The sequence below is a fragment of the Acanthopagrus latus genome, chromosome 15 (assembly GCF_904848185.1).
Source record: "Acanthopagrus latus isolate v.2019 chromosome 15, fAcaLat1.1, whole genome shotgun sequence".
NCBI classification, from domain to species: domain Eukaryota; kingdom Metazoa; phylum Chordata; class Actinopteri; order Spariformes; family Sparidae; genus Acanthopagrus; species Acanthopagrus latus.
In genome coordinates this window covers 12,205,718-12,232,234 of record NC_051053.1, presented here as the reverse complement: position 1 = coordinate 12,232,234, position 26,517 = coordinate 12,205,718, and the positions used below count along the sequence as shown (strand labels likewise).

At 39.6% G+C, this 26,517-nt stretch overlaps 1 protein-coding gene across 3 annotated transcripts in view; it reads left to right on the top strand.

The window, feature by feature from the left end:
* The window catches only part of lyst (lysosomal trafficking regulator), a 63,589-nt gene that overhangs the window by 3,046 nt on the left and 34,026 nt on the right, over positions 1 to 26,517 (top strand). For all 3 annotated transcript variants that reach the window (XM_037123457.1, XM_037123456.1, XM_037123455.1), the window contains exons 3-6: positions 10,720 to 10,811; positions 15,885 to 16,083; positions 19,904 to 19,994; positions 20,874 to 22,971. In XM_037123457.1, the coding sequence (XP_036979352.1) occupies positions 10,720 to 10,811; positions 15,885 to 16,083; positions 19,904 to 19,994; positions 20,874 to 22,971 (2,480 nt within the window). The remainder of the gene's footprint in view (positions 1 to 10,719; positions 10,812 to 15,884; positions 16,084 to 19,903; positions 19,995 to 20,873; positions 22,972 to 26,517) is intronic.

Below are 26,517 nucleotides of genomic sequence, written 5' to 3'. Positions count from 1 at the left end.
AGCCCATTATTTTTGATTGATGAGCAAGCCATCCTTAAAAACAAACCTGAGAGCTGATAGAGCCTGCAGTGTTTTTTAATTCTTGGAAATGATGGCTTCCTTCCTCTGTCGTCATCATGTTTGTGGTGGTGTGTCGTGCTTCGCTGCTTTGTTAATCATGTCTGTGTGCATCAGGGAAATCAGCTGCAGAAATCATGCTGCCTTCTTCTCAGTCGTCATAGTAATACTGTTGTTGGACGACTGCACCAAGCAGGCTGTGCCTTTCTATTACTGGTAACTTTTTATGTCGCTTTTAGTTGTGACAAGCCTCCTGGGACGACTGTGTTAGCTCCTGCGTTTGCCACCTTCGCAGTGATCAAAGCGTGCGTGTGTGTGTTTGTGTCTGTTTGTGTGTGCGTATGAGATGCAGAAAGATGGCTATGTGAGCACAGCTGTACTCTCCAGTTTGCTGGTACCATAGCTTTCCCTCCTGATTGAATCTGATGGGGACACAGTGACAGGCACTCACATAGATGCTGTTGCAGTACTGTTGTTTTTTTTCCTGCTTTGTTTGACAATAATATCTGTACACACGTGTGTATTATACATTCCTTTACTTAAAGTGCTGTCTGTTTCTCGTTGCAGTCAGTACGTGCACAGGTCATCATGACAAAGTGATCATGGAAACTGTCCAAAGACTGAAAGGCCCTTCAGACAAAAAGACTCTGCCCCACTGCTCTATATCCAATTCTGCGATGATCAGACTTAAGAATGAAATGTAGAGGACAAAAAGATGCCTTCTCTTGCAGCATTCAATAAGGTCACCATGAAAAATGTGTGAAAGTACTAATGCTGCAGGCCCACTCCTTTCTCTGCCTCCCTCATCTTTTATCCTTTTCATCTACATTTATTAATCTCTTGCAAGTAAGGATGGGAATCGAGAACTAGTTCCAAATTGTCCAGCCTTTAAAAACTCTAAGCCTATCGATTCCTTTTATTAGTGCATCTCAAAGTTGCAATTGCAAAACAATGATGTCAGAGTCATGCGTCTTTGCTGCTTGAAACTTGCAACAAGAAGGAGTCACATTATAGACTCAGAGAGGAAGAAATGGGGCAAAACGCGGCTTTCTTTCACGAAGAAAAATGACAGCAGTGCTAGTTGATATGTCTTTTAAATGATAATTTCAAGTTAGATTGGAAACAACAGCAAAATGCTGAAAAAAAGTTCTATACCACATGTGCTTAAATTCCAAGAAAGACTTGTATTTCCACTGCTACCCACTTCAAGTCCATTACCAAGGTCAGATATGTTATGATAAAATATGTGTGAGGCAGGAAGGCTTAGCAGATTTTTTTCTTTGACTGAGAAAACCCTCAGTCAAAAAGAATGTTGTACATTGTACATTTTCTTATTTCATCCATTTTAGTTTAGGTCCGTTGCCACAGCTAGCTCTCAGGCTACAGTCCGCTCAGACAAAACTGATCAAGATCAATAAGGGAAGCCTTAAACAGAATAGAAATGATAAACAGAATCCATAAGGACATCGGTATCAGTAACATCTTGTTACTGATACTATGTTGATTAGTCTGGGTTCTAACCCTGACCTGGTGTTTCATTCTCAGTAAATACTTTTCTTTGAAAGCAGAAATGTCATGAAGGTTGTTTTGTTGTTGACTGCCTTGGGGTCAAAGGAAACTACAGTCTCATTAGGGGTGTAGGAAAGTGTTATGGTGGATCAGCCTTGCTCTGTTTATAAAAGAGAGTACTGGTTCAGTTTCACAGTCGTCACACACCTGTCCTCCCGTTCAAACACATAAAAGCTCCTGAAAGAATCCCATTTACCATATGTAGGGCCCTATAAAATCCATTTTATTTTTTCCCAAATTCCATTTTATTTTATCCCAAGATCCATTTTTTCCGTTTTAATTTTTGGGAATTCCGTTTTTTCCATAGTAATTTTTGGGGATCCCAATTTTTTTACCTTTTACTCTTGTTATACTACCAAAAACAATGTGTTTTTATTGTAAATGACTAAAATGTACACAAATTAAATAGAAATGACCTTAAATTAATTAAGATGACAAACATATTTCCTCAATACTGTACCATACAGTACAGTAACGTGCATCAAACACATTTTGACGTCATAACGTCTTCACACAGTAGTATACTACTTACTACAGTAGTATACTTTGTGTTTTTAAGGGTTTCATTGAATAAAAACATGATCAGCTCTCTGGCAGATCCAGAAAATGTTTGCAAACCAAAATTGTTCAGAAAATTTAAGTTGTAAATATTTTTTAAAAATAGCAAAGATGACGAACAAAATGAGAAATTGTACTCGTGACGTTATGTCAATAACATACTAACCAGCTAGCAGTGAAAACACCGACCCTCCCCCTGTCCTCTGAGCTCCCAGCCCAGGCAGAGTCAGCTAAGAGGGCTGTGGCTAACGGGGCTAGCTAGCTAACAGCAGCTACTGTTAGCAGCAGTTAACAGTTACTCTGGAATCATATGCCGATAATATGAATCAGACAGGTGGCTAACTCTGACGCATTACACCTTTAATTATGATTTCTCAGGTCTGCTTTTTTGCAAAACAACAGTTCATCTGACACATACAAGTTGTTTGGGAACTGCTCGGCTCTATACTGAGGGGTAAATGTCGAGTTTCTCCGTTTTTTCACCGACGAAGTCAAATCTTTTTGCATTTAATTTGTAGCATTAACTTAAAGCATTATAGCTTCAGTAAAATGGGATTACTGGCATTAAGCCCTTCTTTCCATTCTTAAGAATTCCTTTCTTTATAAGGCCACAACTAGCATATTACCGTGTTCTGCTTCAAGGGAAGTTTGCCTTAGGCACACTTGCATCAAAGTATCTGCAGGGACACTTTCATTCTGCACAGTCTCTCTGAATGTTGATGAGCAGAGTCAATTTAGCAGAATGGTTACCGGGCCAGGAGCCAAGCAAGAGAAGACCAGGTTTTAGTTGCTTGTGGGATGTTCAGTTTCAGTATGAGCCAACAGGATGTTTCAAAACACCTAAGTGAGGTATTTGGAACACTTCGCTTTTTTGGTCTTTGGTACCAAGAGACTCCAGCGTATTGATCCTTTCTGGCTCTGTTTCACTCTTGTATTACTTTAAATTCAGTCACTTGCAGCCTTGGACTAATGTTAACTCCTGATGAGTTTAGCTTTCTTCATAAAATGGACATTTTCCTTCAGGATGATCTAACTCATCTTGTAAGTATCCCTCTGCAATAACTCGAACATCAGTCATGCTTTTGATAATCTGTAATCGTAATGAGCTGTAATGTTGAAGTCCATTGTCATTACATTGTAATCTCTGACAACAGACATTTGTGTGTAAAGCTGCTTAAATATAGTGATTTTCTGAGCTAGGACAAACTTGGTCACACATTCCTCCCACATTACTTGCCATTAGCTGTCTAAGCTCAGTTCTGTGCTTTACATTCCTCCTGTGGTAAAGCCTTGAATCCTCGTCCAAAGAAGATTAAACTTGTCGAGCAAAGCATACAGCAAAGTGTGGTGAATAGTACAGAGGTAGCAAAGATAGCAGTGCTGGTCCACCTTCATCCCCAAACTTAAGCACTGAACAATCTGGGATGCAGCCTATATATGTATGTATGTTTTTTTATAAAAAAAACAAACAAAAAAAACCAACGGTGCCATGCATTTAACTTCCCTGAATGTATTGCCAGAGACATTTTCCACATAATAGGGATGTAAGCACTGACATTGCAATGTGCACATGTGCAATACTCACACTGCATGTGTGTAATGTTAAATAAGGGAGTCTTGGTCCTTTTTTCTATGCATTATGACATAGTCAAAACTTGTGCGGCTAGAAACAAGGCCCTTCTAGTCCTTTGCAAGCCACATTTTGGCTGTTGTCATGGCTCTAACACTAACATCCATCAGAGGATATGATGTTATCTTGAAGCAGAAAGTCTGCAGATTAACTCCGTACCCAATGTCTAATTATCCGCTAAAGTTCAGCATGATTCAAGCTTAGATGTATGAATCCCCTGTTTTTGTCTGGTCAGAGTTGGATGGGTCATCAAATTATATGTAAATGAGTCACAAAGTTTGCGACTGATCATTAAACCCCTCAATGTCTACATTAACTTTAAAGTTAAATGCGTAACATTTCAAACTTTTTGCAAGAACCGAGACAAAGAGCTGTTGATTACGGCAAAACACACACACACTCAAAAGCAAAATAGAGCTGTTCAACTCAATTGGTGTACATTTCTGTACTTTTGCATATCGCAATGTCATTCTTTTTCCATTATTGTGTAGCAGTAGCAGGGATGTACGGTAATATGCTCATCATCTTTGTCAGCTGATAAAGAGTTTACAATGAAATATTGGCATGGACAGATGCTAGGCCAATAAGATGGTGTTTAACCTATACCCATGTGAGCTGAATCATTAAAGAAGAACTTTTCTTGTTTTTAACCAGTGAATGTGTAAATTAAAAAAAAACCCAAACTGTTTGTCTGGTCCTGCCAGTGGACCTCCAATGTCAAGGCAGAGTATGTTTATGCTCTTGTCTATTTTTAAGAGTAGAACTTATATCGGTGTAACTCTGTAATTTGTCACTGCATGATTTTCTGATATGTAAACTGGGTTATTATGCACAGTCTAAAGGCACTACTTTAGTGGAGAATCATGGAATTACCGAGATAAGAGGGGTTTCTTAACTAACATGACGCTAAAACAACAAATTAGACCATTTTCAGATTGGAGATTTCTCAAACGTACAGTAGATATTACAGTCCTACTAATTGTGACAATAAAATATTTGGCAACACATTAGTGTGATGAATCTGTTTCATTTATTCTGCAGTAATTTGCCATTTATACTCCCTATGCTATATAGTAAACTCTCCATGACTAAGGTCTTTGCTCTTGGAGTGAAATTAAAGACAAAGAAAGCTTGCAGTCAGGTTTTGATTGGGCACTCTTGTGATCATCACTTATATGATTTCTAGCACATCCTGGCCTTGTTTATCAGCCTGTATACGAAATGGGGATGTAGCATACTTCACTGGTTGACCACGGGACTCCTTTTTTCACATCTGCATTTATTGTTCCGTCCTCAGTCCCAACCCAACACCTACTTGCTCCGGTCTCCAGGGCTGTTCCAAACGATTGGCTGAACGGATGAATAATTCATCTCTCTGTTCTGGGTTGAGTCAGACTCCGACCACCGCTCTGTCTCAGCTTTTTCCACCCAGTGGCATGTTATTAAGTCAGATCTCTCTCTCAAAAACCCACTCTCTCAGTTCGCTGGGGAAGTGAAAGGCCAGAGCAGGCTGTTCTGATCGTAATTTTGACCCCGTCTTGCACGCTATCTCCCCATAATGAAAACAATGAAGCAGAGTGCAACACATTTCCTCAACAGGGGCTGTGCTTGAATAAAGGTCACTGCTTTAACCACTGTGGACCTTACACTGACAAAAACACAAACATGCTTTTGATGGTAGCCTCTTGACATTTTGCTCTGTGTCTTAATGGGAAAACGAAAGTTATTTGTGGTTTTGTGTGAAGCAGCTCTGCTCTCCGACTCGTAGTTTGTGTGGAAATGCGGAACGTTAGGGACTCCTCATGATGCTCATCACCCAAATGTCAAATTAGATCAGTAGGGATCTCAGATTGGAAAAAAACATTGCATAACCAACGCCCCACGTCCTCTCTCACGAGGACAGGATCACATCGCTTTCACTGCCTCTGCCAAGTTGTAGTCTACCCAATTATCCAAAGAGAGCTTGAGAGGAAAGTCTGTACCAGTGTGGGTGACTCAGCCGTCAGATTCAGCCGTCAGACTCCCATGACTAGGCCTCCCATGATTGCCATGTTGGATAAAGGCAGAGTAAAAGACACAGGTCACAGCAGCCACCACATCCGAGCAATTACGCAAACTTTACCCTGGCTTTCCGTGTAAAAACTTGTATTCCGCTTGTTTAAAGGTACCTCTGACAGAAAAACAAACAAAGCAGGTGTGAGCAAATGTGTTTTTATTCTGAAGCAGCAGCTTCAGCTTTGCTCCTCTGTAGCTGAATCTGACCTCTGACAATCCTGGAGCAGGCACGAAAACTAGTATAGAAAATTGTTGGATATTGAAGAAAACAAGACTGCTGTTGTTTTCCTTAATTCTTATGATTCTGTGCTGTTTGAGGCTGTTCTCATTCAGCTTAAATGCACATTAACTGTGGGTGGAAGTTAGAGCCCGACTGATATATTGGTTGGTTGATATTATCTGGTCTTGGCATAAATGTCTTCTGATATGTGCCAATATGTTTTTTGCTGTTTGTTCATCATGCAGAAAAAGATGCCTTTTGGAATGACAGATTCCTAAATTGCTTGCAAAGTTCATTGTTTCAGTGTGCTGCTGTCATGTTGGACAGTTAAGTTTATTATTAACTGTAACTTTGTCTTAAAGAGGTCATATTATTGCTAATTTTAATGTCCATACTTTTATCTGGGATCCTAGCAGAATAGGTTTACACACTTTAATTTCCAAAAAACGTGTAATACAAAATATATGAAAATATATGTTGATATAGAGGTAAATGCCTGCGTGTTACATAGTGATGCACGGAAGTTATGAAAGTAAAGGCTCGACTCAGGCAGCGCAGTAGCAGTGTTATCTGTGGGTGAGAGTAACTTCCTGTGGCATGGCCTTCGGGCTTTTTCCAATTTTGTATATATATTGCCAGCGTAACCATTGTTTTCCCACAGTAAGGTGCGCCTGGCAACAATAGCTCCTCTCTTCTGCTGCGCAACATGGTTTTCTAAAGCATTTTTAGAAGTTAAAATATTTTCAACTTTTCAGCATAAGGAAGGGAGTTGAAACGATGATAACATTTTATGGTCGGCTGCACACACAGCCCCTCCCCACAGGAGCACCATACCGTATTCCCAAAAACAGGCTTTTTGAGGCTTTTGCCTGTAACGATGAGTCTCTGTGTGATCCGAGACTTGCTCTTGATGCGATACTATCATGATATGTTGCCCACGATCATGGTATCAAAATACAGCAAATACCCCTGAATAGGCAAAATACAATGATAAATATTCCCTGCATTGTGGTGTCTGTTTCCCAGAATTTGACAAGTGAAATAAAACAATGTGAAAAAAAGTGCCTGGAGTCACACACACTGAATGAAACTTGTCCATGTCCATGTGTCCCATCGTTTCATTGTAAAATAAAGTTGTTGAAAGGTCTGCTTTCCCTAAATCATGTTGGGTTAAATATATATATATATTTGTCTGTCAACGAATAGTAGCCAGAAAAAATAGCTCTTAACATACAAATGGATATAAGTGAGATCCATAGCTATATGTCTTAACCACCCAGATAGCTTGTGTTCTTCTACATGACAAATGAGCAAATGAAGAAGTTCATCAGTGCAGAGGAAAGGTCAAAGCTTTCTTGTTGTTTACAGAAATGTGTTCTCGGAGCTTTGTGAACCGTTGATTTCCCCCTCCAAGCCGTATTAATCAGTATTGGCAGTCTTTCCATTATCAAATCACCCCGGCTGGTTTGTGCCGAGTGCATTGTAATATTGGATTAGAGCCTCGGGGGAAACAAACAACCCTGTTGCTGGGAAATTAGTGTTATCGTGAACCACTCAGTTTCCCTTGCCCGTGTGAGGAATACGGCCACAACAGGTACACTGATAACACAAGGACAAACTCACTCATTTCAGATGCTCATTTTGGGAGATTATTTTTAATAGACTGAGTGCACAGCTCCAGCAGAGCTCCCGGGCTTATTTATTCAACTAATAATAGTTTTGGCAGCCTTGAAGCTTTGATTTCCTGCCAGTCACTTCCCTTGTTTATCTTTGCTCTCATCTGTTGCTGCATTTATTCTTTCCACCTTTATGTTCCTGTCAGCTCTCATGTTTTACCCCTGCTGTCCTCTCCTGTCTCTCTCATGATCCATGCATTTCCTTCTCTTCCTCTTCCCGTCTCCTGTGTGTGATGTTGTCCAGCCCCCTGGTGTGCAGTGACCCCCCCACCTAGCTACCTACCTACCTACCCACCCATCCCCTCACTGCTTGGGTGGGTTGTTGCCTCAGCTGTGTCACCTTGACCCCGGTGAGTGTGGTCATCTCTGCTCCTTCATCACCTGCACTTTATATTTAAGGGCACTTGACATTAATGTATTCGTCCTTACAAATATGCTACATTGGGTATTCACTAGTTATATCTGTTTTAATAGCATTCTTTCTGGTTACAAGTTGGATCAAAATAAAATTTGCTTGACAGTTCTGACACAGGAAGGAAGTTGAGTCACCACGAGTGTGGCCTTGGTCTCTTTACTCACCGTGACGGTTAGCATCTGCAGCCGAGCTGTGACTAAACTGCAGGCACCTGAATAACTGATTTGAAAGTTTCCGTCTTGTGTGTTAGTCATAGTGTGAGAGAAAATCAGTGTCACAGATATGCATAGCTTTCTTCTCAGCTGTTTTAGCGCTTGTGAAGTAGACAGCAATAAAGTGAACTCAGTTTTGATGTAAACAATGACATATTTGCTCTCTAAAGAGCTGTTTGATATCATGTGCTTAATGTTTATGTCACTTTCTGATCTGCTTCTGAACATAATGTTAATAGACTGTAGAAAAGAGTCTCATGTACAAATCTGTGTCCATACAGCTAAATGATTTGTTGTGGTGTAACTGTGACACAATGCATCTGTACAAAGATATCACTGTATCTTTTATAGAGTTATACTACATACATGATCATCTTTGACTTGTACTTGTTATTGGCTACCTGTAAAGTCCTGTATCAGTGTGTGTTTCTTCAATCAAAGTAAACAAGTTTGTGTTTGCTTTGAGTGTTTGTTTTTTTTTTTAATCAAAACACATGGTGTATTCTTGAGGTCAGTGTTGAATGTGCTTTTGTTCCTCACAAAACATTTGCAGAGCCAATGTTTTGCATAGTTTACCCTCTTGTTTGCTCATGAGAAATCTTCCTCATCACCACTTTTTGATATGCGTGTTTTAGGCACTACTGTCACCGACTATTGGTAGAATAGCATGAAATTATCACCAAGAATGTGTACTGTGTTGCCTGTATGCATGTTCAAAACCTCCACAGTTGAGGTTGGTTCATTTATAAAAGTTTCAAGGATATTTTTTTCCTACCGCAAACAGGTTTGTAGTAATTGTGTGTTGATTAGGAAAGTGCGTTTATAACCTTCCTTTACTATATATGTTACGGTTAGAGGTTGCAGCAGTTAATCACTTAGTTGGTGACTATTAAAACAAACAACAGCTATTTTGATAACTGATTAATCTGTTTGATTCATTTTTTAAGAGTACAATTCCGGCTTCTTAAATGTCAATTTATGGTTGTGGTCTCTGACTCCTTTATGACAGTAAACTGAGTGTTTTTGTGTTGAGGACATTTGAGCATATTATTTTGGGGCTTTGGGAAACACTGATCGAGATTTTCCCACAATTTCTGACATTTTATGGACCAAACAACTAATCAATTTATTGAGAAAATCATCTACTGATTAATCAATATTATTGATGATCGTTAGTTACAGCCCTAGTTCTGTTACATTAAAGGGACTTACTGTTGAGAGAGAGAAAAACATTTTGATAACAGACCATATATTAGTATCTATCTTGAAAATGTGTTATTTGTTGCTAATTGAGGATTGTGATTTATGAAGTCCACTAGCTTGTCAGATTAAGATTGAACCAACATGATTCATGACTTTAGGCTTTCCTTTATGATTATAATGATTAAAAAGCAAATTAAAAGTATAGCCCTCCAATTTCAGTTTCATTAGTCCATTCTATCAGCATCCTGCTGTCACAGGCCGGACTGGAATGTGATGTGGCTGGTTCTGTGTGGTGTCTGTTCCTCAGCTTTGTGACCCAGACACTCAGCGCAGCCATATCAGTCAGGGATCAGCGCTGCCTGAATGAATCTAGTCAGTGGTGTCAGATTAGCGGAGGCTAGCTCCTGTGTGGTTTGAGAGACAGCATTACGCTGGCTTAAAGAATCGCATGTCTGCCAGGACAGTATTAACATGCTACCCTGTAACCGGTAATGCAGTTTAAAGTGGTCAGGTGGCTTGTGTCTCTATTGACGAAAAGTCCTAATTTGCTTTGCCAACTGTGGTAGTGAGAAATTCCTGCCCAATGATCAGGCCAGAAGACTGTGAACTTTCTTTGTATCCTCAGACTCACAGATTCTCTGCACTGTTACTTTATAAATTGTTAACTTCTGTGCTCTCTATTAGGTAACGTGTCTTTACTTTGAACATGATTAATGAGAGTGTGTTCAGTGATAAGTCATAATGTCTGAAATATGATCTGTAGTTCTGAGAACAGGATCCTTAATTGTATAAAAGTATCAATAGATGCTATTTGGTTCCAGTGCTGTTGTATTGGGAGGTTATAGGGGACAAATAAAATATACCTGACCTGATAAATCAATATTATAGCAACAGTTTAAGATAACGACATTAGGGGCTGTTACATCACTATCTAATTGACTGTGCCATCATGTGTAACAATAATAAACCATAAAATGATTCAGACTAATGTTATAATGAGTTATCATGAAAAGGTTACTGTTGTTGTAGAGTGCAATTTTCAGTTCAGTTCCTCCTCGTGGGAGTGCAAGTAATAATCTGGTTTTGATTTATGTTGCTGCTCTTATCTCTCTGTCTGTTATCAGGTCAGCCTTCAGGGTCTGGAGAATTTCCTCTGTCTGTTCCACTATGTGCAGCATCACCCCAACCACAGCCCCAAAGATGCCCTCAAATTCTGGTAGGTCTCATCATTATTTTACTGTCTCTAACATTCTGTCTTGGAGGTTTTGTCTCAGTAAGAGTGGATTAAACAAAACACATTCATAGCTTCAGAAAGTATATAATGTTAAATCAACACCGCAGTGAAAAAACTGGCTTGTTCGGTTTTTATAGTGAGAAAACAGAACACTGAATAATGTTCTCAATTCAAAAAATCTTTGCCAGTTTTTACACTTAACAATAAAAGGAAGCATATTATGTCTAAATGGTATGGAACAAATGCCAGTTTTGAGATGGACTGGCTGCAGTGGTTGCAGTTATTTCTTTCCTTTCCAGTCTTTACCAACAAAAAGTAACTGCAGAAGTGACAGATATATTCTTGTTATTTTTATGTCCCACCACTGTAGCAGAGGTTGCAGACTTTATGTAATCATGGTGCATTAGCTGTTGGAGTACCTTGCTGCATAGATTTACATATTGATGTGGAAAAAACTGTGGGACATTAGCACCTCAAGTGCCTCTTGTTTGTGTTCTGTTCAGTGTAAATAAGTCACACACACACTACCTTGAATTAAGTGAGGGCATTAGCATTCGTGTGTTCCCTCAGACGAGATGTGATTAGTTTGAATGGGTTTTTGGTTAAAATGGCTGGAATAATGTCCTTGTTTATAAAGACAAGCTTAAGGCAGTTCACTGTTACATTCTTTGAGATCAGCCATTAGATGTCCAATTCTTTTACACTTTGGAGCTTTTTTCTTTAATTATTAAGGACGTAGCTAACAGATATTATAGAAATGGGCCACCCACAATTTAGCAGATTTGCAAATTTACTGTATGTTGTTGCATTTATAGTTTGTTATAAATTGACAGTTTTTAAGTTGGTTTGTGTAGTATTAGCCTGGAGATGCGCAACCTTTCGGTGTTGGTAATGTTGGAGGAACATGACCACAGATTAGCCTTACGTTTGTGTCTAATTAAAGGCTAGCTCCACCAATTTTAGACATTAATTGTGGGGTATTACTGCATAGGTGAAACATAAAAAAACAGATAAAGTGAAGTCTTTTGTGGCTCTTGGGAAGCTACATAAAATCTCAGAAAGTGTAGTCACTCAGTAGCTAAGTTGCATTATGGATCACATAGTACTCCCCAAGACCTGTAAACACACTTTAATGTCTAACATGAGTTGAGTAACGTAGCATAAACCTTTAAATGCATTTTTGATTTGCATATAACATATATGCACCTTTGAACCCGATGCTAATACAAAAAGCTTCTTTTGGCATTAATAAGAACACGCAATCACAAAAAATCTAAAAGATTTAAGTCGTCGATAATCAGATGTATTCAGCTGTCATTTACGAATGTCCATCACAGCTCTTTGATGTCCTGAGAGATGGATTCAGATTGATCAAACTAAAGGAGGAAACTATCCAAATGTAATAAAATATACACTATTGAATTAATATTTTCTGTATAACCAGAAATCTAGCTGAAGCATATCATGTGGATAAAATCCCCCACAATGTGATTTCTGCTCTTGACACACTATTAACGGTGCTCTGTACGCAGAAAAATTGCGTGATCTAAATGTGTATGAAGTAGCTGGAACAGTTCTAACCCATACAATATAACAGTATTATCCATTTGAGATGTTTTCTAATTTCTAGATAAAACTTCTCCTAGAATCAAACAGCCATGTCCTTACTGAAACCCATGCTTAAAAGGACAAGGAGAATAAGGCCTCCACAGTGTAATTAACTCAGTCGTAGTGAAGAACGTCACAGTAATTGGCCAGAAGGGAAACGCAAAATATGAGATCTGTAGGAGACAGATGTGGTTTGCAATGGGCTGATATCGTGGCAACCATTATCTCTGTTTACGAGGCCTCTAATCACTAGCTTGTGGTAATGATAAAACAGCTGAGAGGGCGTTGGCACAAAGCTGCGGAAGAAATTAGTCAGGATAATGCTTCTATTATTTAATAGGCGAATACCGTGTTTCAAAAAAATGAAGGCATTATTCTCTTTTGAATCTTTCTAAATTTCTTGGCAATGCAGCCTGAACTGTCAATATGACAGCTGTTTGTTTTGCAGAAATTGCATTTAATTTAATAATATATTACGTAACAGATTTCCTCCAGAGTTTATGAAGTCTGTGTTCTAGCTCTGACAGATATAGATGCAGTGGGGGCTGTATGATTAAAGCTTACCTTTTGACTGAGGCTTGTGATGCATGTGTGTCTTGGATAATACAATCCAAACACTAGCGTTATTATACATTACAGTAGGCATCACACATGAACTATTGCAAGGTCACATTTTCTTTGGTTCATTGATACTCAGGAATTCAGACTTTTCCCTTTCCTCCGTATTATCCGCCTTGCAGATTTAAATGCTGGATGGACTAGAGAGATAAAAACAAAAGCAATCTTGTGCTAGTTAGATTAGCGATGCAGTCAGACTTGTAAATAGCCAGTCAATCCCTCTCAGATTTGTATCTGACCTGTTTGACATGTCACCTGAATAAGCTTCACTGAGTGGCAAGACATGTTTCATTCACACTAAAGTGGAATTATCATGGTGAGCTTGAGGGTTACACTGTGCAACTAAATACTGTTTTGATACACTATGTTTCAGATGACACTTCAGTAAAATATAAAATAAAAGTAAGAACAGCTGGAAATGGCTCAAAATGTAAAAGTCGAATATTAGTAAGAGTTTATTTTTCACATTTAGACATTTTACTGATTTTTCTCAGTTCTCAGTTTCTCAGTCTTTTGGCTGGTCTTAAAGGTAATTATCCACAGAGCAAAGGTTTTAAAGCTCAAGTTATAGTCTGTGTTGAAGTGTTATGGTGTCGGAGCCCATCTTCCGTAATCTTCTTCGACCCATTTCTGATGTTAAATTGCCTTACAGTTATGCTTCAGAAAATGTGCTTTTTTAAATCAGAGAGATGCTGAAATACTCACTGACACTTATATAACTATAGTTGAGATCACTCTATTACCTAAAAAGTGTCCAGGGTCTTGAATAAAACAATGAAAATGGATAAAATCCCTCCTTTTCCTGAGACACTGCACTGGCTACCTATATGTTTCAGAATTTATTTTAAATTATTTTAATTGTTTATAAAGCTTTAAATGACCAAGCTTCTCCATTTTCTTTAATTTTGTGTTCCAACCAGATCACCAAAGTCCTTTAATGGTTTTCTCTTAACACTGGTGAGAGTACTGCCTGTTTTTATGTCCTAAACAGTGGATGCTGGATATAAGTGGTTATAAGGTTTTGAAAACAGTTTTTATCCATGGTGTTTTTTATTTTTGTATTTTTCTATGTTGAATTGAATTAATTAATTTTAACATTTCATTTTTTTATTTTTTTTTTATTGTTGTCGTCTTTGGTCTTGCAAAATAGTTTCTATTTGTCTTTCGACTTTGGGCTGCATGTTTGTGTGACTGCAATATAAACTGAGCCAAAAGTTACTCTCTATTTACTGCAGTTGCACTCAAGTGTTTATCCCCACAGAGGACTAAAAATCATTTATTTCGTATGTCTAGAAACAGAAAATGCTCACTGACTTTTTATGACAAATACAATCAGTAGAAGTGGAAGTACTTCATGCTTTATCCAGCCTGACTCTTGGCTCTTTTTCTAGTCGTTCCTGGTAGGTTTGTTAGTGCATCAAGAAATTCCCAAAAAAGTTTGTTGTAGTGCAGTAAACAAAGGCAGTCACTGTGAATGATGGAGGTCTTCTGCAGGGCACCAGGGGCTCGTCAGTATTCCCAAGGCCAGTCCCCTCGCCATGTGACATCACATGCTTTCATGTGATACGCTGATCTGCTACGAATCTGGAAGGCTTCCATTTGAAATTCCAATTTAATGGAATTTGTGCTGCAGAACAGAAAATTCAGTCAGCAGTCGTGTGAGGAGTTATGCAGATAGAGGCAGCAGAGCGGCAGTCATGCTTGGAGAAAACACAAGATGGCTGGAAGGAAACTGTTTGGCCCAAGTAACATTTGGTAAGATCAGAACAGCTACATGTATGTTACAGAGGCTAGTGTCAGAAATCAGTGTTGTAGATGTTACTCAACTCCTCTTCCCTTTGTATTACAATTATGTCATAAGTTGGTTTGGATTTGAGCTGCAGCTTAAACAGCAGAAATGTAAATGTGTAAAAGTAAACACTGAGTTATTTGTCTAAAGGATTGTGAGCTGTGTAGTTGTGGTTGTCGTGCTCAAGTGTGTCTTATGTCGACACAGCACCATGTCAGTTACAAGAGGAACACGTGGTTCTAAACACTATCTTGTTGGCGCTCTCCGAGCACTCTTAGTAGAACAAGTCACTTTTCTTCCTGACATTCAAGCTACACGAGTCTAGATGTTAAGTTGTGACCATAACATGAATGTTGGTTTTGCTCATGAAGATACTGAGACATTGTTGGAAAAACCTGGTTGTCTCGATTCAGCCATGTTGTCAGCTTGGGCTTGTAAAGGGAGTTGGTTTTTTTGCTTTTTTTCTCACTACCATAGTTGGTATCCAGACATTTCCATTATATTTAAACTGACAGAATGACTAACGTGATGAAAATGCAGATCTGTCACATTTGTACAATTACGGATAAAATCCCAAACAAACTCGTACATCATTATCTCTGAACTGTCATTTTTGTAAACAGCTTTTTGTTTGCTTTTATCACAATGATTTAAAATTGGGCATTTACACTGTCATCTCTGCATATTAACACAAGTGATCATAAAAAAAAACTGAATAGACAAAACAAGTGATGTGGTTTATTTGTCCTGTCTTATCCTTAAAACAACTTCCATTACTTTGCTTTTCTACCTTACATAAATCTATTTGGGTTAATTTCACTGCCAAGGAGTGTCTCTGTTAAAACTTAAATTAGAGACATGCTAGAAACATGTGAGTCTGCCTAATTTTGCATTTACACTGATAGTCTTAAACAAAAAATAATGAAAAAATAATGATACATATCTGTTGGTTTGATTTTTCTCTATAACCTTATTACATTTATTTGATGTGTGTACAGATTGTGCCACAGCCTTGTAATGGTGTGTCTCGTCTGTTGCAGCTCAGACATGAGTGGGGCCAGTAACACACTGGCGAGGGAGTTCCTTACTGATGTACATCAGCTATGCAGTGCGGTTGCCCAGAGAGCAGAGGCACGGGAGGAAGATGAGGAGGAGAGTCACATGGTGGCACTTGGAGAGTACCTGGTCAGGGGAAGGGGCTTCCTGTTGCTCAGCACCCTGGACTCCATCATTGACCAGGTGAGGATGTTCAACACCTTTAGATAAAACAAAATGTAAAAGTATGCAGTTTCAGAGATCGATAACAACATTTACAGCTTTTGCTACAGTTGTATGCAAATGATAATGGTGTCTTCAAACTCAGTTGTATTCACTCTAAGATAAAGGCCAGTTTTTCAAATTTTGCTTTGCATTTCTTAATTGATCTATTACAGTATTTCATGTAGCTGTTCAATATCGGCATGATAAATTGAAATTTCTGCACATAAGCCTCTGTAATTCTGCTGCAACTAATCTCTTTTCATGAAAATGAAAGACAGAGTTTGCAGCAGAGATACAGTACAATGGAAACAGATGATAAAGGCAACAAGGATTAAGCAAACATCAGATGGACATCAGCTGGGAGATTACTGGGGTATTTAATGAGCACAGTTTAGTCAAACCCTTTCAAATTATGTAATGATTGGACACTGTATAATCTCATGTACAGACAAGATGGCATTCACCAGAACATTCTGTAAATTTTGAGTTTATATTTATACTAATTATTTTTAAGAGATGAGAATTAAAACACCCCAGATACTGAACCCACTTCAAGTCAAATATTGTCTCCGTTTGTTTACCGGCTGCTCTACATCTGTGTCTGGTGTTACTACAGCTTGCAGGGTGTTCATATCTGGAGAGGAAATTAGCTCTGTGGTGCCCACATGTTGTTTGGTTATCTGATTGACTGCAGAAAGTTGGAGTCCTCGCTCTGCGTCTGCTCCACACAAGATGTTGATGCTCATATGCAAATCCATGTAGCACTTTCTGAAGAAGGTGTCAACTGTATATCTGTTGCATCTTGTTGTACTGACGTATTTTGTGTATGCTGTATGTCACAACATACATAAAAAAGGACGGTACTACACCTTTTCTAAAATGATTTTACAGGTATGGTTTGGATTTATGGTGTATCTCATCTGTTAACTTGCATCAGGCTCTGACTGTGTTTATCTGATATGTGAGTGGAAGTCGAGGGCGGCACAGGAGAAGTCAGTGTCAAATCAGGACAAAGTCAGTTAGCTTTCTCTAAAGTCAGCTTTAGAGAAAGTATAACAGTGACATCAGTGAATAAACAGACTAAATACTCAGAAATACCATGCTACGGATAATGTAGAGATAAAGAGTCAATCCAGATGTCAGAATATGGCCAAATACAATATATAAATCATTGCAATGATTTATTGCAATTTTGAGTTGAGTTGCAATTTTTTTTTTAAGAGGTCAAATGTTTGACCACAACCATATTTTAAATCAAGCTTTGTGGTGTTACAGAGATTCTCCAGATGTGAGGGAAGATGCTTATTTATCCAGACCCTTATAATTTTCCTCAGTGAAAATGCAAAAATGATCATTCCCACTAAAATTGTTACTCATATCCTAATTGCCGTTTCTGTCAAACTGATCACAGTACAATTGTTTTTTGTTTTTTCTAATCCCAAGTCCAGTGTGTCACGGCTATTGAGGCATAACAATGATGTTCACAGCCCATATTCACAAATTTTCTGAGAACACTCAGCTCCTAACTTGACCCAGTGACTTACATGGTTATTTGTTGTCTTTTCAAGGTTCCTTCTAGAAGAATTCGTGGAAATGTCATAAGTTTGCACAGTTAAAAATGTCTTCACTCAGAGCAATGCTTAGTTTTAGGAAGCTTAATGAATACACCCCCTCAAGCTCATTAGCCATAGTTGCCTTTTGACATTAATTTGTTTTTGTTAGGGTCTGTAGGCTCTGAGGAGAAAGATGTGATCACTAGCCTCGGTTGATTTAATGCCAAACAACCTTCAAAAGAAAATGAAGCAAAAAATGCATTACTGCATAAGATATTGTAATGTGATGAATGTGACCTAGTGTGTCAGCATCGCTTTGACCTCATGTTGTTCATATAGTTCACAAACATTCATTATGTTTTCTATGTCAGTAAGAGCTTTTACTACAGAAATGTTATGCATTTATGTGGAACTGAATCACAAGCTCCAGCTGTGTGCGTCATCTGTGGCCTGGAAGGAGTCAAGCCTTTAGTGACGCTTCATAAACATTTATTTTTTTGTGGTATATTCAAATCAGTCATTTGCAGAAACACAGTTTAAAATCAGGAATCTTGTTTTTGAATTAAGTAGAACATTTATTTTGAGTTGGGTTTGTTCCACTGTGATGTTTAATACTCCCCCTCTGTGCTGCTCTGGCTCTGTTTGCCAGTTCTGACACTGTTTAGATGACTCAGGTCAGCTCAGTGAAATATTCCTTATGTAATGATAACAACACTCACACAGCATCAAATTAAATGGTCCATATCTGCACTTTTTCCTTTGGAAATGACAGCAGGGTTTTTTCAGCTGACCAAGTGTTAAATGTCAGGTTACTGTTGTCTCGGGGTACATCATCCACTGAATAATTCAAATGGCAAAGGCTGAGCTATAGCCAGAGAAAAAGCTGCATTATTTACAGTCAGAGGTGGTCAGAGTCCGAGATACTTCATGACACTACACCACACTACACATATAGATCGACCATGCTGATATATCTCCTGATAAAAGTGTCAGTGTCCTTTTACACGTTGACTGTGAATGGGTAGGGCTGCATGAATTTTTTTATTTTTTTTCCCTATTTTGGTTTTCTGCAATTTAAATTACGTTTTGAAAAACATTCTCCTGATAACTTGAATAGCTCTTTTTGAAAATAATTGAAAATTCTACAGTGATTGTCATGGTTTTGTAGGGGGATGGATTTTATTAAACAACCCAAGCAGCTCCCATGTATCAGGCAGTCTTCTCTTGTAGATTAGGCACTGAAATGACTAATCTGAACCATGTGAGCTTCCCTTTTGAATCTAGCAGCAAAAAAGCTGTCGCGTGTCGTGTTTGAGTGAATTTGCCTCACTTGACATTGCACATCCTGTGAGGTGAATATTGTACCTGTGCACATTGCGATGTTGATGCTGAAAGGATATCTTTTGCAGCCCCACTAAGTAATTAGAAATATTAGTACAAGATTGTTTGTGTTTCTGTATAAAAAACATTAGTGTACATGTGTAATGAGAAACACATGAGTCAGCAGCCGTTGGCATAAACACCACAAAAGTAACAGAGAAGTCTCATCCTCTTTTTTTCCCTCATTTTCTCTCTCCTCACTGTGTCCAAGATGGCCACTCAACAATTAACAGAGATTGCACAGAATTAGTAGAATGAAATATTTTAAATCATGAGAAAAAAAAGAGTGACTAAACACAGTACTTGAAATTAGTTAAATGAATTAACCTGGAGTGAAAATGTATTGCACAATTCAGCAGTGACAGATTGAATGCAGTGTGTATGATACAGTGACTTTGTGTTTTGACAGTTTTGTAAAATCAGCAAGTGGATAATTTTTAATTCACACGTAAATGAGTAGGTTGATTGTTTTTAATTAACACATGAAGGAGTTGGTTCTCTCTCTGCTGTGAGGTATGTCCTGGATAGACATGAGATCCCCGGGGTCTTGGAAGTAAGGCTGTCGTGTAGATGTGACATTGCTCCCAACACACTTATACCGAAAACTGACTAACTAAGTAGTTAATTAACTAAATGCACACAAACAAAACTATAGCTTGTGGGATGAAAATAGTTTTGAAAAACAGCTAAAGTATCTAAATTGTCTTAATTGAAAGTAGTGAAGTGACATTTGCACTTATTTTGGACAAGAGTTTGTCTTGATGGGAGTGTCCGGTTGTGACATCAAAGTGTGACCCAAGGGAGAGAGGCAGGGACACTTTCTAGAAAGTGGTAGGTAACCTCAGTATGTTTTATTGCACTCACAGGAACTGACCTGCCGGGAGGAGCTGCTCACTTTGCTGCTGTCTCTGCTGCCACTGGTGTGGAAGATCCCTGTGCAGGAGGAAAAAGCCCCAGGTCAGTATTACACAGCAACAGTCACTCTTTCAGTTGTGTTAATATTGATATTAACAGCTCATACTTCACAAATCCCAGTGGTCATAGCGTGTGACTACTGCCTGGTTTGTTACCAATTACATCAATTTACATGCTTAATTTTCTAAGTTTAAAATATGCTGCACATTACAGTGATTTGGAAACTGTATAGTAATATCGTGCAGACAGCATTTCATGGGCGTGAAACGTTCTCTAACTTTATCTGTGTATGTGTGTTCCGTCTTCCATCTCTTATATAATTCTTTGCCAATTATTAAGGTCAAGCAATGATTCAGCATTAGGTTTGGTGGTGTGAAGGCAGAGGAATGTGTGCGCATCTCTTAGGCTCTAAATGGCGATGTTCTTATCAAGTGACTTATTTGTATTTTTAAAATGTAGAATTACTTGCATGACAAACTTTGTGTGAGATGGGTGATTCAGTTTGTTAATTACTGTAGTCAATGTCTCCATTATTGTTGAATTTTACAAGCAGTCACACAACAGGAGAAGACTAGTTGTTGTAGAGGCCTATGACCTCAGGATGACACCGGTATTTAGTACTGGACTGTTGATCCTCTCTAACATGGACCCTAGACATATTTGCTTTAATTAATTCCTACTCACTGAGTGCGTTTTAATAAACAGATTGGCTGCTGACATGCAGCTGGTGTTTATGTTACACATCATACTCTTTGGGAAATACAAATTGCTGGACACAAAAAGATGTTAATTCTCTATGACTTAAAAATAAAAATCAGCTTTGCTGTGCCTTAGCATAACAATGTTAATTTATATTTGGTAATTGGGCCTTTATATACATCCACAAGGACGGAAGTGACAGATTTTTCTGTGTGTCAACAGATTTCACCCTGCCATCCCTACTGGAGGTATTCCTTAGCCGGGAGGTGAAGGCCGCCCCTCTCAGAGCAGGACAAAAGGCTGCGACAGATGAACATAACTCTGGGAAGAGGTCCCGTGTTGGCAGCGGCACCTGGAAGTCTCGAAGGTCACGCAGGACAGCACAGAGATACTCTGTGAAGGATGCTCGGAAGTCCCAGGTTTCTACCTCAGATTCAGAAGCCAACCCCGAAGACACAGCTGCCTCAGGCGCCGGTGGTGTGAGAAGCCGGCGGTCACATGGCTCCACCATCAGGGTAAGCTGTCAGCATCATCGTTCAGAAGCCTCACAGTTAACATCCACCGCCACCACCACAGAAACCATGAGCGCACCGTACCCACACCCCAGAGCCCCTGGGTCCCAGATGATGGACACAGAAACGCTCACAGACCCAGCTGCAATATCAATTTTCAATCGCATGGAAAACTCGCCCTTTGACCTGTGCCATGTGTTGCTTTCACTGTTGGAGAAAGTTTGTAAGTTTGACATGAGCATCAACCACAACCCCGGCCTGGCAGTCAGTGTCGTACCCACTCTCACTGAGATCCTGACTGAGTTTGGAGATTGCTGTGGTCCAGGTGGAGGGGGTGGAACGGGCGCAGAGGAGCTCGCTGGAGGCTGGACGGAAGAACCCATTGCACTTGTGCAGAGGATGCTTCTACGCACCATCCTGCACCTGATGTCGGTGGATGTCAGTCAGAGTGAAACCCTCCCAGATAGCCTGAGACGTAGCCTGACAGACCTGCTGCGAGCCACCCTCAAAATCCGGAGCTGCTTGGACAGACAGACTAACCCCTTTGCTCCTCGGCCTAAGAAGACCTTGCAAGAGGTCCAGGATGACTTTTCATTCTCCCGCTATCGCCACAGGGCACTGCTGCTGCCAGAGCTACTAGAGGGAGTCCTACAAGTGCTGCTGGGCTGCCTACAGGCTTCCACACCCAACCCTTTTTTCTTTAGCCAGGCGCTGGAGCTCATCCATGAGTTTGTCCAGCACCGCGGCCTGGACCTGTTCGAAGCCACAGTGCTGCGGCTGGAGGGACTCAGCAGAGCCAGGGACTCTGAAGTAGTAGGTGAGGCTTCAGAGAGGCTACGAGGTCTCATTGCAGGCGTCTTCAAGATCATCAGCGCCGTCAAGAAGGCAAAGTCAGAGCAGCTGCATCAATCCGTGTGTGCCCGCCGCCGCCACCGCCGCTGTGAATATTCCCACTTCCTGCATCACCACAGAGACCTGTCAGGTTTGCCCGTCTCTGCTTTCAAGCAGGCTGCAAGGCGCAACCCCTTTGAAGAGGATGGAGAAGGCAAGGAGGGGATGGAGGGTAATGCAGTGCGTTACCCCGAGCGCTGCTGCTGCCTAGCTGCCTGTGCTCACCAATGTCTACGGCTGCTGTTGAGACTCTCCCCCAGTGGCCCAGCTGTGTTACAGGTATTGGCTGGGGTGCAGGCTGTGGGAATCTGTTGTTGTATGGACCCCCGCTCAGTCGTAGGACCTCTACTGCATGCCTTCCAAGCTCCAGGTCTACGTAGCTACCAGTCTCATGTTCTCAGCGTCCTGGGCAGACTGATCCTAGACCAGCTTGGTGGAGGGCAGCCTTCAGAGAAAGCCAAGCTGGCCTCCTGTAACATCTGCACTCTGGACAGCAGCCAGCTGCCAGGCCTGGAGGAAACACTGCAGCACGGGGATCATTCAGCCATTTCTACCAGTCTGTGCTACCGCTCCCAAGGTATCCTGCCAAGTGGAGGAGGGGCAGAGGACATGTTGTGGAAGTGGGATGCTCTGGAGGCCTACCAAGAGCTAGTGTTTGGTGAGGACTGGCAGCTGAGCCAGCAGATAGCTGGCCATGTGTGCCACCTGACCCTGAGGGGGAATGCTATAGTGCAGTGGCAGCTCTATACGCACATCTTCAACCCTGTGCTGCAGAGAGGGGTAGAGCTGGCCCACCATGCCCAGCAGCTCGGTGTTTCCACCGTCTGTACTCAGGTCTGCAGCTATCACACACGGTGCCTGCCTGTGGAGGTCCTGCTCATTTACTTGCAAACGTTACCTGCCCTTCTCAAATCAAGGTAAGCAGTTAAACATGATTAAATATGTATTTTATTTGTTCTTCATCAGCATCAGGGTTCTTATTGTTTTTGGCAGAAAAACGTGTAGCTGCAAATTATCTTGGGTTAATTAAATGTGTAGAAGCGTCAGTAACCTGTGTTTAGACTAATCCTGTGTCCCATTAAAGCACTGTTTTTCAAGCATTTCCAGGGAGCCTCCTGCCCTGCGCGTTAGACGTTAACCTGCTCCAACACACCTGATTCATATGAATGGGTCGTTATTCAGTTTCAGCAGAGCTTGATGACGACCTGATCATTCAAATTCTGTGTGTTGTTGCAGGTAATCGAAGCAAGTATCTCACAAAGAAAATATAATCAGTCAGGTCACAGCTGGACATCTAATCCACTCGGGCATTGTTTGTCATTAGATCTGTGTCCCCAGGTCATTGCTGATTGATGCTACTCAATTATGTATTAAAGCTTTGTAGACTGAATAAGTGATGGAAGATTATTGACAGGCTATGTAACACTGTTACGTGTAGATTAGTCTGACTAAAGCAGGTTTTTGTGGTCTTTGCCCTGATAAATTTAACACATTTATGCTGAAATTGAACAGTTATAATACTATACGAATCAGGTTTACACAGCAACAGTCACTCTTTTAGTTGTGTTAATACTGATGTTAGCAGCTCATACCTCACAAATCCCAGCAGTCATAGCATGTGACTACTTCCTGGTTTATTACTAATGACATTACATACTTCATTTTTTAAGTTTAAATATGCTGTGTATTACAGTTGTGATTTGGAAACTGTACAATAATATTGGTAAAATCAGGTTTAGTTTTGCTTATTACCACTGAAAACTGAGTTCTCAGCTTTGAGACACTCTCATAGGTAAAGCTTGTGGATGTGTCTGTTCACGTGTTAACCTTGGCGACCTGCCTAGGTTGTACGGCGGCTCCTGTCTAATGCACGCTGGGATAGGCTGAATCCCTTTGTGACCTTTAACAGGATCAGTGGGTATAGAAAATGGATGGCTGGATGCTTTGAGACAGTCTGTCAGCGGTGGGGCTGATTCTTATTAAAATTCAGAGTATGGTGTTGTGCTGTCTGCAGGTTTGACTGGCATTCAAGTCTTTACAGCTGTGATGTCAAGTGTGCTCCGCAAAAGACACTTTATAGACTATATTTAGGTCCTTATGATTATGTAAAAGTCATCAGTACACAAGTTTTCTATTTGGATAAATCTCACTTCTGGAGAGTGACGTTCTATCCTTAGTTAACATCGACATTTGTTTTTTTGTTTTTTTAAACTGTGTTTTCAGTGCATTTATGTTTAAACACCAAGCTACTGATGATGAGTGGATATTTGTTATGTACATACACAAGGAACCTTATTTATAACGCTTTGCAGAAGGTATGCACATTTTAATACATGTTTTGTTCATGATTTATTTGTTAATGATAAACAAATAATCAATACTTGATTAATTTCATTGATGCACACCAAAGGTGTAAGTAAGGTTTTGAATTTAGGCTTTGAAAAGCAGGTTTTCCACACTGAGATGCGTACCCACACTCATCACGTATTCACAAACAGCAAAAGTTCAAATTGTATCCTCTTAATGCTGCTAACAAATATGATATAAATGGATGAATACGCAATAACCATATGGCCTCGTAATTATCTTGTGTAATGTCTCATCATTCTTTGTGGTTCATAACAGTTCTAGATCCACTATGTGTGTAAATCAAATGAAACATACAACTGTTAATATGGGTTTAAACAAAAAAAAAAAAAATCAGTATGCTTGAAACCATAATGCAGTTATTACTGCACAGTAAGATCAAAATGATAATTTGTAGGAGGATGCTTAGTAAATTACTGTTCCTGAACAGGGCGAGACTAACCATCATGTATGTACTGTATGTGGTCAATCTCACCAGATTAGACTATACGGCTCCATCTGGTGGGCCAGTTACATAAATAACGGTTGTGTTTTTTCAAAATTTCTATAAATAATTGTATACATTCATTAGTTGTATCTATTTATTATTGTATACAGTTGTGTACGGATTAGTTGAATAACTCCCATAGAATAACCAAAAGTGAAATAATCACTGATGTAAAAGTTAAGTAAAGTTATTGATGATCTTCAATCTGCACTTTTCCATCAACTCTGCACTTTTCCATCAAATAACACCCTGTTTGCATGGGACTAGTTCTTTACTTCCGGAAATGTGTAATAATTGAGAATGAAGTCTGTGATCTTAATTTGTGAAAACAAAAAAAAATGCGCTTATTATTTACCATATATCATGAAGTGCAGTGGTCCCGTGATAATATAAGTCCCCAGTGAATCGACATGTCTGTGATTTTGGGTTGTATTTTTTGTAAACATCTGTTTTCAGTTGTCAGGCAGCTAAATGAGCAAGAAATTTGATCGAGGCTTGTAATATGTTGAACAGCAGTCAGCAGCTGTGCTGTGCGATCAGTTGTATTGATGATTAAAAGTGATGTCAGAGAGGATTAGGAGGAAAATAGGTTATAATAATGTTGAAAAATAGATACTTCAAAATCACCTCTGAAGTTGATGTTACATAGAGCTTTGATATCATATCCAGGAGATGATATCAGGAAATGCAAGTAAAATACAGATCTGCACTAGAGCAACACAAATTTGGGATGGTAATTTTTAAATAACAAGATCCCTGGTTAAAACTGTTCCCGTCTGAATAGGGCTTAAGTCGGCTTTCACCTGCTTCAAAATGTCTTCATTCAGCATGATCAGTGTCATTAATCAAGTGTTATTTACCCAGATTATCTCTGCAGGCTAATATTGACTGCAGCCATAGTGTATTCATCGACTGAGAAACATTTACACAATCAGAAAATTTTAATTGTATGCCTTCTGTGGCCACAATGTGAATTCTGGTAGTTTATGCGAAGGCTCACACAGCAAGTGTTAAAGACTAGTTAAGTTAAAGTGATCTGATCCTTTACCTAAATTGATCAACTAATGCTGAAGAAGTAATTTTGCGTCTGCTTTCATACAGTGAACACATTGATTTAAAAGCCTAGTAAGAGAAAAAGGTGTTGCTGCAAGATACAGCAGAAAGGCATCGTCTTCATCATCTTGTACTGCTCCTCTTGCTTTCTGCATAACAGAAGTCCACATTTTTTAGGGGAGAGTATGAAATATTCAGGGCGAAGCTAATGAATAGCTACCCTGATGGACTTGCACACCACTAATGAAAAGAGGAAATGTTCTGAAAAAGCAGAATTAATCAACTCCACATTAATTTAATGGTTTGCTGGGGAAAGGTTTGAACTGGTAAAAAATCAGCAAGTTTCTAATCTATTAATAAATCTATGTCATGCTTTGATCCAAGAGCTTCATCTGAACATCTGTTTCAGTTCCTTAATGTACGTGGTAGACAATCCCCCGCTGAGATTACAGTGTTTTTATTTGAGTCGGTGTGTAATGTCACCACGCCTCAGGAGAATTTTGTTTTTGCTCGCCAAATGTTGATTTAACCTTCACTCAGAGGTGACGCATTATAC